The following is a 16,414-nucleotide window of genomic DNA, read 5'->3' as shown; positions in this document are numbered from 1 at the left end:
TGGTGTGTGGTGTGCAATGTCCGGTCATGGAATAATCGGTGCGATATTCCTTGACGGCACAGTGAAGGTCTTAGAAGATGATTTCATCCCCATTATCCAAAGTGACCCTGATTTCGACAAGATGTGGTTCTTGCAAGAAGGAGCTCGACCCCATCGAAGCATGAGAGTGTTTGATGTCCTGAAGGAACACTTTACGGACTTCATTCTGGCTCTGGGGTAAAAAAATGGTTCAAATGGCTCTGAGCACTATGGGACTTAACTTCTGAGGTCATCAGTCCCCTAGAACTTAGAAGTACTTAAACCTAACTAACCTAAGGACATCACACACATCCATGCCCGAGGCAGGATTCGAACCTGCGACCATAGCGATCGCGCGGTTCCAGACTGTAGCGCCTAGAACTGCTCGGCCACTCTGGCCGGCGCTCTGGGGTACCCAAAGGCCACTGGCATGGGCCTCGATTGGCCGCCATATTCTCCTGATCTGAACACATGTGACTTCTCTTTTGTGTGGCTATATTAAAGACAAAGCGTATAGCAATAACCCCAAAAGCATTGCAGGTCATCGACTGCAACGAAGTTCCTATTCTTGAGCAGGTCACGCAGAATTTCGCTATTCGTCTGCGCCACATCGTCGCCAATGATGAGAGGCATATCGAACATGTCATAACCTAAATCCGAATATGTATAGTGATGTTCACATGTTGAATAAAGTGTGTGCACGCCTTAGTTTGTAACTAATTTACGTTTTCTTTTCTTATAGTTCAATAACTGTCACGCTGTAAATGATGTTTGTAGTGATCTCTCTAAGGTGACTACGATATTGTCTGGTGAGCTTACCTTCTGAAATGCACTTCACAGTAGTTTGTAAAGTAGAGATGCAGACGTAGAAATGCTAGAATTTTTGTCGGTGCTCTCTTGATTATTGTGATATCTTGTACATCTTTATTTACATTTTAAAATATATATTTTCTCTAACATCTTTAGATTTTTAGAACTTATTCACTACTATCCACATCTTACCTGCATTATGTGGAATCCAGCTTCCAAAATCAGCTTCTTAATCGTCTGTATGTGCTTCACTGCCTCTGGCTTTACCAGTGCCAGCGTCCTCTCTAGGAATGGCTGCTCATCTTCTAGTTCAATTTCTATTCTGCACGGCGGTTTGGCTGAACGTTTCGTTTCTACCTCTTTGGGTACAATTTCACTGCTGAGGTTAGGCTCACCCAACAAGTCACAAAAATTTCCTATAATTTCTTCCCCTCTTTCATCCATCTTTCTGTTAAACACTTGCCTGTAGAGTTGAAAACACTAACCTGAAAACATCCGGAGATATCACGAAAGATAAACATTTTTACGCAAAATTTATAAAGTGGGTAGTAAAGCCGATACAAGCATGTATTTGAGTAACATTGCGTACAGCTTCTTTGTGCCCTTAGCAGTGTAGTTTAAATGATAACTAGATAATTGCTCTACACACGTGCATTTATGTCTGAAAAATTCGGTTAATTAAATCATGAAAAAATTTACAAATGTGAGTTAGTCACAAAGTTTTTACTTCTTCCATATCGCGTCTCGACGATTACATTGTCATTACCATGTGAAAGACATCATTCATAGTTGTTTTTAGTGACAAACATTGGCTATTTCTTGCAGCAGCATTTAAAGTAGCGGTACCACTAGGTTAAACTGCAGTTAGCATTTTTAATAAATTACTGATTTATATAAATGGACGAAGCATATGGCCGGCCGCGGTGGTCTCGCGGTTCTAGGCGCGCAGTCCGGAACCGTGCGACTGCTACGGTCGCAGGTTCGAATCCTGCCTCGGGCATGGATGTGTGTGATGTCCTTAGGTTAGTTAGGTTTAAGTAGTTCTAAGTTCTGGGGGACTGATGACCACAGCAGTTGAGTCCCATAGTGCTCAGAGCCATTTTTGACGGCTACGGTCGCAGGTTCGAATCCTGCCTCGGGCATGGATGTGTGTGATGTCCTTAGGTTAGTTAGGTTTAAGTAGTTCTAAGTTCTAGGGGACTGATGACCACAGCAGTTGAGTCCCATAGTGCTCAGAGCCATTTGAACCATTTGAACCATTTTTGACGAAGCATATGGCGAGTCCATATCCTACTGAAATTAATCGTCGATGCTTACTATTAAAAACAGCTGTGTAGAAAATGTACTTAACTTCCACCTGATGATAAAGATTTAGGGATCGCGGTTATCGCTGAAACAACTGGTTTTCGATTATATGGGTTTATTCCCACGCCAGGTTAACTTGACTGTCAACACTGCGCAAAGTAATCAGTTTCTGAAATAACCAATTTTCTTTTTTTATTGCTGTAATACACATGGAAATCGAACAAAGATTGAAAAATTTTGACTCTCTCGGTTTCAAGATACGAGGGTTGGAACTTAAATAGTGGCAACTATTTATTCACAACCGATAAAAAGAGTTACATATTTGCACCTGTTACTGTCCTTCAAAGTAGTCACCAGCCTTGTGTAGAACCCGTTGCCAGTGATGTGGAAGGCGTAGTATACCGTTAGCAGAGCTTGTTATGTTGATGGTGCGAATGGAGCGGTCTGTTGCCTGTCGAATCTCTGGAACACTTCTGAAGCGAATGCCACGAAGTGGTCCTTCATCTTCGGAATCAAATCAAAGTCACAAGGACTTAAGCCCGGGGATGGTACAGTATTTCCCAGTCCCATCGACCGAACAGAGCAGCCACAGCTTGCGCTGTATGCACCCGCTCTTAGTCGTGCAAAATGATGGGTAGGCTGTGCAGAAAATGTCGTCCCTTCTTCCGCAAAGCTGGTCGTAGGTGATGCTCCAAAAACGAACAGTAATGCTGTACATTGAGGATCTGCCGTGGAGGAACGTAATGCGTTAGGATTAACACTATCACAGTCGTACACGAGAATCACCATAACTTTAGACCGCACCATTCGCACCATCAACAGAACAGGCTCTGCTAACGGTATACTGCGCCTTCCACATCGCTGCAACGGGTTCTACACAACGCTGATGACTACTTTGAAGGACAGTAACATATGAAAACATGTAACTGCCGGCCGCGGTGGTCTCTCGGTTCTAGGCGCGCAGTCCGGAACCGCGCGACTGCTACGGTCGCAGGTTCGAATCCTGCCTCGGCATGGATGTGTGTGATGTCCTTAGGTTAGTTAGGTTTAAGTAGTTCTAAGTTCTAGGGGACTGATGACCACAGCTTTAAAGTCCCATAGTACTCAGAGTCATTTGAACCATTTGAACCATGTAACTCTTTTGTATCGGTGGTGAAGAAATAGTTGCCACTATTTAAGTTCCAAACCTCGTACATAAAATCAAAACATTAAATTGTAAATAGGAAAATAAAAGAAGACTTAGTCCGTCCACCGTTCGCTGCTTTTCTCGAAAAGTGATAAGCGTTCCGCCGTCGTGTGATTCGGGCCTCCCATCGGGTAGACCGTTCGCCGGGTGCAAGTCTTTCGATTTGACGCCACTTTGGCGACTTGCGCGTCGATGGGGATGAAGTGATGATGATTAGTACAACACAACCCACAGTCTTTGAGAGGAGAAAATCTGAGACCCAGCCGGGAATCGAACCCGGGCTCTTAGGATTGATTTCTGTGGCGCTGAGCACTCAACTACCAGGGGCGGACAGTTATACGCGTTGAATACGACAAATAAATCACCAGTATTCTCCTGGTGATCTAATTTTTTGAAACTCTGCTCAAAAGTCGAGTTGTAACCGGGATTATACTACAATTTGGGCATTACAAATAGTTAGTGCTAAAAGGTGAAAACTGAGGTTGAAAAACTCCTTTTTTCCGTGTTCATTTGCCCGTTTTCAAGGGCTACAAGCAAAGAAAGGCATATCAGCTACTCTTACTTTCTATTTTTATTGTATGCTGCCAATGAACTGTTGTCAAGTCTTTAATTTTAACTGTTACCATAATTTTCTTCCTCTTATAAAATTTGATAGAAATGAGAGACAAATCTTTAAGCATTTAAAGCAAATAAAGTACTGTACTTCATTGCCACGTCACTTCGTAAAAATATTTCCAGTCTAGTGTTGGTGCCATTCTGCAGCACAATGGACGTCTGGCGACGGCAGCAAGAAAACACTATCTTCAGGCCACAAGTAGCCCATCGGGGCCATCCGATCGCCGTGTCATCCTTAACTGAGGATGCGGAGAAGAGGGGCGTGTGGTCAGCACACCGCTCTCCCGGTCGTTACGATGGTTTTCTTTGACCGGAGCCGCCACTATTCGGTCTGTAGCTCCGCAATTGGCATCATGAGGCTGAGTGCACCCCGGCGACAGATGGGGACAATTCTTGCATACCGCATGTAGACGCGTATCATAAGCTATGACACACGGCAACAGCAACATTATGGTCTCAGCAATGCTGTACCATTTCTTATGCCACATGTTTATTGCTGTTTCTGTCGGAATTATTATTAAAATAGCAATGATCGTTAAAATTACTCCTTTTTTTTAAAAAAAAAGTTCATTTAAAAAGGAAAAGTTTTAGCACCGCGGTTATCAGTAAAAAGTTAAAAAAACAACTGTTGTAGCTGACACCAGGCAATACCAAAAACTAGAGCTTAATCAGATCTAAAATACCGGTATCGGTTTTAACCAGTCGGTTTGTCACATCCCTATGCCGATGGTGTAACCGTTGAAACACTTGATGGATGAAGTAAAAACTTTGATTGATTGAAAACTATATGTCTTTTTTTCATTTTAATTAACAGTCGCTGTCTTCACAACAATGTCAATAATGAATGGAACTGTTGAATGATATCATAATACAATTAAAACAGGAGGTACCACAAAATAGCTTTCTTCGCCTCACATCATTTCATTTGTAACCATCTCATCTGTCTGTGTAAATAATACGAAAAAAACCGTCAGTCAAGATTTCTTTTGGAATAGATATCACACGAGGACAGCCGCGCACTGCGATTATGATGGTTACTTGTTCTACTGGTAGCGTCTCATTCTCTGTGATATTAATTTGCAGGAAACGTGGATCTTGCTCGCATATACGTCTCAATGAAGTCTCCAGTAGCTTTTTCACGTGTTACCTCCTGATCGCCAGTCAATGTATGAAATAGAAATAGTAAAAAAATCTTCCACATACGCAAATCTTTGCAGTTTGTTCTGGTACCCAGTTACTCTTATATCACTATCACAGTAACTAATGTTGAGCCAGCATCTGTCGCTCTTGGCCCACGTTCTCTTAATTTGTGCATTTCGACGTCGTCTCAGACACGAGGCACCATCAAGAGTTCAAAGTGTCTGAACTACTTGTAAATGCTTTTCCTTGTCACATATTCTGTTCTTTCCACTTGTACTAGAAACACATGAGCCAACGCCTTTCATTTTTTCCCCTTATGTAACAAAACTTGTTTATGCGTTGTCCCTCCATCTAATACATGCACAGAGTTTTAGGAAACAATTATCGAAGAGCTTGACAGTGTTAAATTATCGGTATTGACAGTTAGTAATAAATTAATTTGGGAAGAAGATACAGTAGAAATACTGAAAAGTCTAAATCAATCTTTATATGCAGTGTATACGTTGTCGGACATATGTGACCTAAAAAAACTGTCGCACTTTCCTCACTTTGATTATCATAACGTACGTTTCTAGCAATTGTAGACTTAGAGAAAGCTTTTGACAATGTTAACTGGAATACTCTCTTTCAAATTCTAAAGGTGGCAGGGGTAAAATACAGGGAGCGAAAGGCTATTTACAATTTGTACAGAAACCAGATGGCAGTTACAAGAGTCGAGGGACATGAAATGGAAGCCGTGGTTGGGAAGGGAGTGAGACAGGGTTGTAGCCTCACCCCGATGTTACTCAATCTGTATATTGAGCAAGAAGTAAAGGAAACAAAAGGAATATTTGAGTAGGTATTAAAATCCATGGAGAAGAAATAAAAACTTTGAGGTTCGCCGATGACATTGTAATTCTGTTAGAGACAGCAAAGGACTTGGGAGAGCAGTTGAACGGAATGAACAGTGTCTTTAAAGGAGGATATAAGATGAACACGAACAAAAGCAAAACGAGGATAATGGAATGTAGTCGAATTAAGCAGGGTGATGCTGAGGGAATTAGATTAGGAGTTTTGCTATTTGGGGAGCAAAATAACTAATGATGGTCGAAGTAGAGAGGATATAAAATGTAGACTGGCAAGTGCAAGGAAAGCGTTTCTGAAGAAGAGAAATTTATTAACATCGAGTATAGATTTAAATGTCAGGAAGTCATTTTTGAAAGTATTTGTATGGAGTGTAGCCATGCATGTAAGTGAAACATGGACGATAAATAGTTTGGACAAGAAGAGAATAGAAGCTTTCGAAATGCTACAGAAGAATGCTGAAGATTAGATGGGTAGAGCACATAATTAATGAGGAGGTATTGAATAGAATTGGGGAGAAGAGGAGTTTGTGACACAACTTGACTAGAAGAAGGGATCAGTTGGTAGGACATATTCTGAGGCATAAAGGGATCACCAATTTAATACTGGAGGGCAGCGTGGAGGGCAAAAATCGTAGAGGGAGACCAAGAGATGAATACACTAAGCAGATTCAGAAGGATGTAGGTTGCAGTAGGTACTGGGAGATGGAGAAGCTTGCACTGGATAGAGTAGCATGGAGAGCTGCATCAAACCAGTCGACCACAACAACAACAACATCGTACAAGGTCATGTTTTGGGATGGCTTACCGAATCATCGAACCAAGTTACGGTTTCCGGGTCGCAAAGTGTGTGCTGCGAATTATTTTCGGTTTGAATTCAAGAATGTGTTGCAGAAGCCTGCTCAAAGAACTATGTGCCTGTAGGTTGACTGCTGCTCCACAGTACACTTATTCCTTAATGTAATTTGTCATAAGTAATATGTCTTTCTTGCAAACCAACAGCTCAGTTCATGGAATAAATGCAAGGAGTAAGAAGAATCTTCATTAAGGTTAGTCATACACACATATGCGACAGGATGTTAACCCCAAGATAAAGAAGTCGTTGTAGATACTGAAAAGTTTATAGATTATGTGCCGTCCCTTCCACACGTAAACAGTTTCCGTTATACAAAGCAGTTCGGAAAAAAGTAGATCAGACACTGAATTTTATTGTGTGGCATTATATTTCAAAACCCAGAAGCAGTTTCGCCATCGTTTTCTAATGGTCTCACATCAGTGCTGTACGTAGCCCCTAGTAATTTTTTGCTGAAAGCGTTAGTTCGCTGTTTGCAAAACGTGACGCTTATTTTCGTATGTGTTCCATAATATGTTGAGGCGGAAGGCATCGCTGCATTACGCCACCAGCGATTTTTTCCGCAGGAAGAAAAAGCTTATCTGAGATACTTCTGTTATAGAGAAGAATGTCGCGGCAAAAGAAGCTATTTGTTGGATGGTTATTTTAGGAAACTAAAATTTTACCCACTTATAAAACTGCTATAACCTTTCTTTCTGGAATGTCCTTCAGTAGTAGACACAATTCGAGGATTAAGCTAGTCACACCCTCTGTGAACAATAGATAAATACTCCGAAATGTATTCACGTTACGTGTTCGTTGGCAATTAATGTTTATTATGTCTTTCACTGAGCTGGAAATCTATTCATACCTCAACATGTTATTACCACATGACACAGTTGTTCACTGAACATGGATAATACAATAATTGAGCGTAACAAATAATCGGGAACATGTACATTACGACTGTGGCTCACTATGCTACGCTGCTGATCCGTCTGTTAGCACAATCTTTATTTCGTATTTACATTCGTTGGTTTAGCCATGTCAGAACCAAATTGACCTATTACAACCTACAATATATCTCAGTCGACGGTACACATCATTCTGCCATCACAGCAAGAATTTAGGAGAAGGGGAGGGTCGAGGATCGGAAGCCACACTCGAATGCGAATTATTTACGTAGAACACAAAAATACCCCTTTACAAAATTACGAAAAGTGGGCAGCTGACTGGACCTACTATTAAATACTTCACGCGGACACGTGATGACAGACTACGAAGTAGGAGCACTACGCATTGTGTATATTCCGGAAGCAGGAACTATTACGGCGAAAAATCATAAAGTTACTGGTCGAATAGCTATCCCATAAAGTGCCTGCCACTAGATGGTTACAAAGAACAAGAAACGAGGAAGAGCCGAAGTATGAAACAAGATACAGCAAGATGAAGCTACGAAGAAAATAATTCATAATGGAAAGGCATGGAGCTTCACAATTGACAAAAGACCTACAAATGAGTCAAATAATCAGCAGATAATGAAAGTGATCCATAGAAATAGTTCCTTAAGTGGGAAATCAATTAATAAATGTCTTTCATTATTTATCTCGTTATCTTTTGCTCTGTTTGATGTAGTTGAGATGTGACACTCTTTTATCAGAGATGTCAAGGAAAGCTGCAGAATTTTTGTCTTAGAATATCCATAGCTTGATACAAAACATGTAGTCCTGAAGTGATGTATTTGTACTACCTCTAGCAATAAATTTTATGAATTAACATATTGTTAGTCGAAACCATCACTAGACATACCTTTCGATCCTGGCTATACACGATGACAATTAACATGCATTTAACTGACCTGAAATAGAAGTTTCATCGGTGCACTGAATTCTCATACGTATTTGAAGTCAGTGTAGTCATTATTCAGCCGTATCGGTTGGCATTTGTTAGTCAAAGATTCAACGAATGTTAACAGATCCGGTGTTACAGAATGTTGCCCATGTTTTTGGATTTTCAGCTGTCTGTAGATTTACGGGGAATAATAAGTTATTGTTAGATAGTGAAAACATAATATAATCAAAATATTGTTTAGTAATGAATATATCTTGTTTCAGTCCTATGTGATGAACGGATCGATTTAAAAGCCTCTTTTATGTGCTAAGACAGAAAAAGAGTCCTATCACAGACGACTTAGTTTCGTCGCGTTTTATTTTGCTATATTGTCTTCAGTGTCATTCGGTAGAGCTGCTAAGCTTCCAGAAAACTGTTTCTCATAATTCACTATTGTTAACCGCTTCGCTATGCGTGCACACATCCCTTTGAGCGAATACTGTGCAACTACAACGACTCGTTCAAGAAGACAGTTGTGTCACGACTGGCAACAAACATTTTCCGTAGAGCCCCGCTTGAATTTTGACTACAGTATGTATTGGAAGCCAGCTTCCCAGCATCTTACGAGGTGAACGCCTAGCATCAGAGCGATGACTGGACCCGTATTCCAACAATCCAACTCTAGTTCTTGTGTGGTTTTCCTACATTAAATTTTTTCCAAAATGTCGAGTTTATGTAACTTCCCCGATCCTTGTCTAATCTGGGTAAAGACCTAGTATTTTATTGACATCGATGTTGACATGATGTTGAATTCCAAGCCTAATTCCTTACTACGAATGCCTTGCATGATGTTCAAGACGGACGCTGGACTACATAGATGGCTATCCCAGATGCTTGAAACTGAATTTAATTTCAACGAGAAACAGCGAATCAGGCATGGTTTAGAAATCGCCTTTTCAAGTTTTTATTTATGATATTAACTATTTCTCCCATGATCTATCGTTCCACTTGAACGGTCGCCGACTGAAACAGGTCTGATATTTAGTCAGCCGTCTAGCCAACAGAGACAAGTGAATTTTGGAAATGAGTCGAAGCTATCTTGATTGTAATGCAAATTAATTGCACAACGAAAATGGATCGGAAAAGGTGAGCATAATATTTCTGAAATATACCATCAAAGCCACTTGTGTCTGTAGTTAGAGAGATGTGACACTTGGAACATTCTAAAAGCGGCGGTGGTGCTTGACAATGATATGCATGACAAGCAATTGGAAGTAGACATATTTTTTAAGCTTAACTGCGAAGTAACGGTCGAAATCGCTTTCAAAATCTCTTTGAAATCTGGACAAGGGAATTAAAAAAATATTACTCTAACACGGTAGATTACAATTGGGAGCTATGTTCACTGCCTGACAAAAAAAAGTGGAGTACCTAGAAGGGAGGGTATGTGATGTTACTGCAGAGATTACGAAATCGAGCCAACTCTACAAAGAACTTGGCAGTATTAACCAACTTTTCTGGCCTGGATTCGTTTGGGAAGGGTGTCATAAGGCCGTTGTATCCTCATCTGAGGCTAGGTGGCCCCAAATGTTGTAACTACTCGTTGATATCCTGGATACTGACAATGGGACAGAGTTGAGTCCAATCTGGTTCCACGAATGTTTTATCGGGGAAGGTCTGGTGATCCTGCTGGTCACGGTAATATCTCAATGTCACACAGTCAGTTCATAGACATACACTATGTGATCAAAAGTATCCGGACACTCCCAGAAACATACGCTTTTCGTATTAGGCGCATTGTGCTGCCACCTACTGCCGGGTACTCCATATCAGCGACCTCGGTAGTCATTAGACATGGTGAGCGAGCAGAATGGGGAGCTCCGTGGAACTCACGGACTTCGAATGTGATCAGGTGATTGGGTGTCACTTGTGTCATACGTTTGTACGCGAGATTTCCACACTCCTAAACATCCCTAGGTCCACTGTTTCCGATGTGGTAGTGAAGTGGAAACATGAAGGGACACGTACAGCACAAAAGCGTACAGGCCGACCTCATCTGTTGACTGACAGAGACCGCCGACAGTTGAAGAGTGTCATAATGTCTAATAGGCAGACATCTATCCAGGTCATCACCCAGGAATCCCAAACTGCATCAAGATCCACTGCACGTACTATGACAGTTAGACGGGAGGTGAGAAAACTTGGATTTCATGGTCGAGCGGCTGCTCATGAGCCACACATCACGCTGGTAAATGGCAAACAACGCCTCGCTTGGTGTAAGTAGCATAAACGCTGGACGATTCAACAGTGGAAAAACGTTGTGTGGAGTGGCGAATCACGGTACACAATGTAACGATCCGATGGCAGGGTGTGGGTATGGCGAATGCCCGGTGAAGTCATGTGCCAGCGTGTGTAGTGCCAACAGTGAAATTCCGAGGTGATGGTGTTATGACGTGGTTGTGTTTTCATGGAGGGGGTTTGCACCCCTTGTTTTTTTGCGTGGCACTATCACGGCACAGGCCTACATTGATCTTTTAAGCACCTTTTTGCTTCCCACTGTTAAAGAGCAATTCGGGCATGGCGATTGCATCTTTCAACACGATCGAGCAGCTGTTCATAATGCACGGCCTGTGGCGGAGTGGTTACACGACAATAAAATCTCTGTAATGGACTGGCCTGCACAGAGTCCTGACCTGAATCCTATGGAACAGCTTTGGGATGTTTTGGAAGGCCGACTTCGTGTCAGGCCCTACCGACCGACATCGATATCTCTCCTCAATGCAGAACTCCTTGAAGAATGGGCTGCCATTCCCCAAGAAGCCATCCAGCACCTGACTGAACGTATGCCTGCGAGAGTGGAAGCTGCCATCAAGGCTATGGGTGGGCCAACACCATACTGAATTCCAGCGTTACCGATGGATGGCGCCACGAACTTGTAAGCCATTTTCAGGCAGGTGTCCGGATACTTTTGATCCCACAGTGTATGTGGTCAGCATAGTCCTGTTGAAAAATGGCACCATGATACTGTCGCACAAGACGTAACATATAAGAACGCAGGATGTCCTTGACGTACCACATAGTTCCCTGAATCACTACCAGCTGTGACCCAAAATCATACCTAATGGCTCCCCATATCAAGATGCCAGGAGAAACAACGCATTGTCTCTCCAAAACATTAGAAGAATGGGAAACCTTCCAGAATCGCCGATATACGTGCCGACGACGGACGTCTGGGGTAGTGCAGAAACACTCGACGCTGTTCAGCAGCAGTTCATGCTTCTCAGTCACGGCACCATTCCAAAAGCAGCTGTTTGTGTTGTGGTGGAGCCTATACGTGAGACGACAATTCCCTGGTGGGGCTGCTGCTAGTCATTGAGCAATGGTACGGGATGACAGAGGGAGTCTGTTACTTCTACTCGTATGGTATGTGCAATTGTGAAAGGGTTGGGATGTGCTTGGTTCAGCCGAATGGAGTGGCCGCGCGGTTTGAGGCGTCATGTCACGGACTGCGCGGCCCCTCCCGCCGGAGGTTCGAGTCCTCTCTCGGGCATGAGTGTGTCTGTTGTTCTTAGCATAAGTTAGTTTGTGTGTAAGCCTAGGGACCGATGATCTAAGCAGTTTGGCTCCTTAGGAATTCACACACATTTGAACATTTTTGTGCTTGGTTCCCTTGTGGTAGGCAAAATGTGGTCGACTGGAACCCTGAAGACGAGTATGTCTGTCGTCACATTCCCTAGCTGTCCAACATCTGGCCATTGTTACATCCGAATGCCCTTCTAATCTGGATACCGCACGATTCGCCCGGACGGCTAAATGGAGATCCAGAATGAGACCCCTTCCAAACTCTTGTCAGTCGCTATTAACGCTGTCTCACTTGAGTCTGTGGCGTCTCCATATCCTTCATAATGGTAACTCAACATCTGACATTGTTCACGTCCCTTATATGCACTACCAGGCCTGGTAACAATACTAAAGACGAATAACACTAACGCACTCAGTGACAGTTCCGTCTGTCACAGAAAAGTACACTCAAGCCCCGGTATTTCGAGATTCCGTGTAATTCGAACTTTTCTTAAGAAAAATTAAAATTTTACGTAAAACTAGAGTAAAAACCTGTTCACGTACGTTGTCTGCATGTGCGTTTTAAGCACTTTCGAATGTGTTTCATTTTGAACTTTCTTTCAATTTTCCATGCTCAGCACAGATAAAACTGTCCGACTTAGGGTTTTCGTCCGTAATGCACAGAAATAACCTTGGCCTCAGACTGCAAATGCATTTCTATTACAGATGGTCAGATACCATTAGGATTTGACGAGTGCTCCTGCTCTTTCTTTGTCGACCCTTCACTTAACAATCAGTTGTACAGTGCATACCATCCTTGTTGTTACTCCTATTGTTGTGTCTACTCAGCAGTAGTGGTCACTAAAATACAGTACGCCAAAGTAACAATATAGTACATATTTGACAACATTGACTGACCACTGTTGCATGTACTGTTGTTGATTATGTAGTAGCATCTGCACTGCAGTGAGCCCACCTGTATCACGTTAATTTTAAAGTGTTGTATGTATGTACTGTCTACCGTACGCATGTAACTACGTGTTACTTACTTATCGTTATAGTTCATATATTACAATGAGTGGTAGGAGTAAGAGAAAATTTGTGCCGTTGAATGTGAAACAGGAGGCTTTGGAAACACTAGGCAAAGGAGAAACATTTACACGGAGTCGGTGAAGTGACAGTTGTAGATTGGCGTAGAAACAGAGACAAAATTGACAAGTTTTCTTCAAACAAGTGTTCTATTTCGTCATTTGATCGGGAGTGAATGAGGAAATCAGAGTGTGAAAAAGTGGGTGAAGCTTTGTTCGTTTGGTTTTCTCAACAAAGACAAAAAGGAAATCCAAGTCCAGGGTCTATTCTGCAATAAAAAACTGTATGTTTTTAGAAATGTGTTAAAGGGAGCCGAGGACGATTTTACTGCAAGTTCAGGATGATTGAATAGGTGGAAGAGGCTATACGGCGTAAGGCAACTTGAAACTTGGGGTGACAAACTTTCTGCGGAATCTCAAACTGTTGCACAATTTTGTGAGAGATTAAGAAAAACTGTACAAGAAGAAAATCTTACTCGTGATCAGCTGAATAACTGTGTTGAAGCACATCTAAATTCTAAATGCTTCCATCTAAAACTCCAGCCTCAAAAGAAGAATAGGCTGTCCTGCACTAAAAAAAAAAAAAAAAAAAAAAAAAAAGTAAAGAGATGTTAACAGTTCTTGCTGCATCGAATGCAAGTAGAGACCATAAACTTAAGCTGCTGGTAATAGGGAACTCTGCTGAGCCTAGAGCTTCAAAAAAATATCACTGCTTCTGTACTGCCTGTTACATATGTCCACCAAAAATCTGCTTGGATGGACAAAAATATTTTTAAGACGTGGTTTTTCGAAGATTTTGTTACAGAGACCAAAGAATACCTACAGAAAAAGTGCTTGCCTTCCAAAGCAGTCTTAACGCTTGACGCGCTGGTTCGCAGCCTGATGAGGAAAAAAATGCAGTATTCGCGCATTGTTCTTACACCCTAACGTGACGAATTTAATACAGCCTGCGGACCAAGGCGTTTTACAATGCTTGGAAAAGAGGTATCTTCTTCGTTTGCTTCTGACGTGTCTACGAACAACAGAAGATGAAGGAACCATCAAAGAATTTAAAAAAAATATACGATAAAAGACGTAGTTCACTGCACAGCCGATTCACGGTCTAAAATAAAGGCAGAGACACTAAAAATGTCTTAGAACCGGATTTTGCGGAATGAAACGGATACCTACACTTTAGGCGAAGATGACCTACCGTTGGCAGAACTGATGATAAAGTTTGCTTGAGTGAAAACGCGAAAGCGAATGAGGGATGAACAGGGATGGATAGTTCGAAGTGATCAATCTTACAATTGCAGAAGTGGTTCGTGAACCCGCTGAAGAAAATGACGACGAGGAATTGCCTGAAGAAACTGTACCAATGATCACTTACACCGAGGGTTTGCAGCGCTAGATGCGGCATTGGGTTACATCGAGCAGCAAGCGGAAGCTACTCCAAGAGAGACAATGGTTCTTAGAAGAAGGCGCGACATTGCTGCTAAAAACAAAGGACAATGAACAATTTCTTTAAAATGTAACTTACATATTTGCAACTTGGAAATGTGTGCCCATATTCGTGCATATAACACAGGTATGAACTATATTGTTTCTTATTTATTTTTTAATCATTATTGTGCTCGTTAGTTATTTATTCATGATTTACGCATTGATTTCGTGATATTTCCGTATTATCCGATTTTTTTTGTAATTCGAGGGAGCCTCAGCTCCTATTGTCTCTACTATACTCTAATCATTGACATACCAATCGATTGTGTTCGAAGTTACATTGGCATTAGATCATGTATTCTGGGTGCTTCACATTTTTGTCAGGTAGTATGTAATATAGAATGTAACCTATTTCCATAATGAATTTGTTGTATTGTACTGATGATGCTTCATTTTTAAATTAGGATTAGTAAATTACTAGCAGTTATAACAGTTCTTATAAACCAGGATGCGAATTCGATCGGAGCTTATTCTTTTACGGTGATGTTCTTAAGAAATCAGGTTTCCGAACAGCCTAACTCAGAAAAGCTACCAGTATCTCTCTTCTGCGCTTCCAAGCTCCAGTTCATTGTCAACGAGATGCAAATTTTCTTTCTTCTTTACATTCCAAATTCCACAAATACACTCCTGTATGTAGTAAGCGTAGGCATCACAGGGGCACGGCCACCGTTAGAAATTAATGTACAGATAAAGGGCCACAGGTCGCTTGTTATTTACGTTGTCATTGTCAAAAGGCTCAAAGGCCCCCTCAGCACCATCGTTAACACAAAATAAGTTCTCAAATCAAATGGTTCAAATGGCTCTGAGCACTATGGGACTTGACATCGGAGGTCATCAGTCCCCTAGAACTTAGAACTTCTTAAACCTAACTAACCTAAGGACATCACACACATCCATGCCTGAGGCAGGATTCGAACCTGCGACAGTAGCGGTCGCACGGTTCCAGACTGCAGCGCCTAGAACCGCTCGTCAACACCGGCCGGCACAAAAGAAGTTCTCCTGTATGGTTTAGTAGGAGCCTGGGAGACCGCATATTATGTTACGTAGTGTCCCTACAGCCTGTCATTTTCGGTATGAATATATGGACTACAAAGACCAAAGTGACTAAAATTCCGTTTCCTTTCGGGTTAAACCATCCCCCGTCGTCTCCTTTCGGCCAACGATGCTATGTAGGTATTAATAATTACGACAGTGTTGCCAACAGTTAACAATAATTCAGAGAATATTCACACTATTTTATTCAAAGTCTTAAAGGAAACCCTGCTTCAGGTCACGAGAATAACGCGATAGTCGACCGACTGCCGTATCATACTCAGACATTCATCATCGGATACGTATAGAGGGGACATGAGGTCAGCAAACCGCACTCTCGGCTGTTGTCGACGTTCGGACCTTTGAGCCGCTACCTCTCAATCAGGTAGCTGCTCAGTTGGGATCACGAAGCTGAGTGCACCTCTATTCACTCCTCCTCCCAAGGAAAAATCTCTGGCAGTACCGGGATTCGGAAACCAAGTCCCCGCATGATGGTCGGTCGCTTTGACTACTCGGCTATGGAGATGGACATTCATTATCCTTCAAGTTTTTAGAAGTCCAGATAATGAATCTCATTCAGCGATGGATATCTTCAGACCTCTCAGACGAACTAAAAAATATAAACACCCCGGTCAAAAAATTAATCACATACGTGAGACATCACGCTAGTAGC

The 16,414-nt window shown here is 42.0% G+C and overlaps 1 protein-coding gene across 1 annotated transcript in view; it reads right to left on the bottom strand.

Annotated features, from left to right (window-relative positions):
• The window catches only part of LOC126238883 (thioredoxin domain-containing protein 6-like), a 67,382-nt gene that overhangs the window by 42,840 nt on the left and 8,128 nt on the right, over positions 1–16,414 (bottom strand). Inside the window, exon 2 of the mRNA XM_049947822.1 lies at positions 1,021–1,291. Coding sequence (XP_049803779.1) covers positions 1,021–1,291 — 271 coding nt within the window. The remainder of the gene's footprint in view (positions 1–1,020; positions 1,292–16,414) is intronic.

Source organism: Schistocerca nitens, chromosome 1 (genome assembly GCF_023898315.1).
Source record: "Schistocerca nitens isolate TAMUIC-IGC-003100 chromosome 1, iqSchNite1.1, whole genome shotgun sequence".
Lineage (NCBI taxonomy): Eukaryota > Metazoa > Arthropoda > Insecta > Orthoptera > Acrididae > Schistocerca > Schistocerca nitens.
This window is presented reverse-complemented; position numbering and strand designations above follow the sequence as displayed.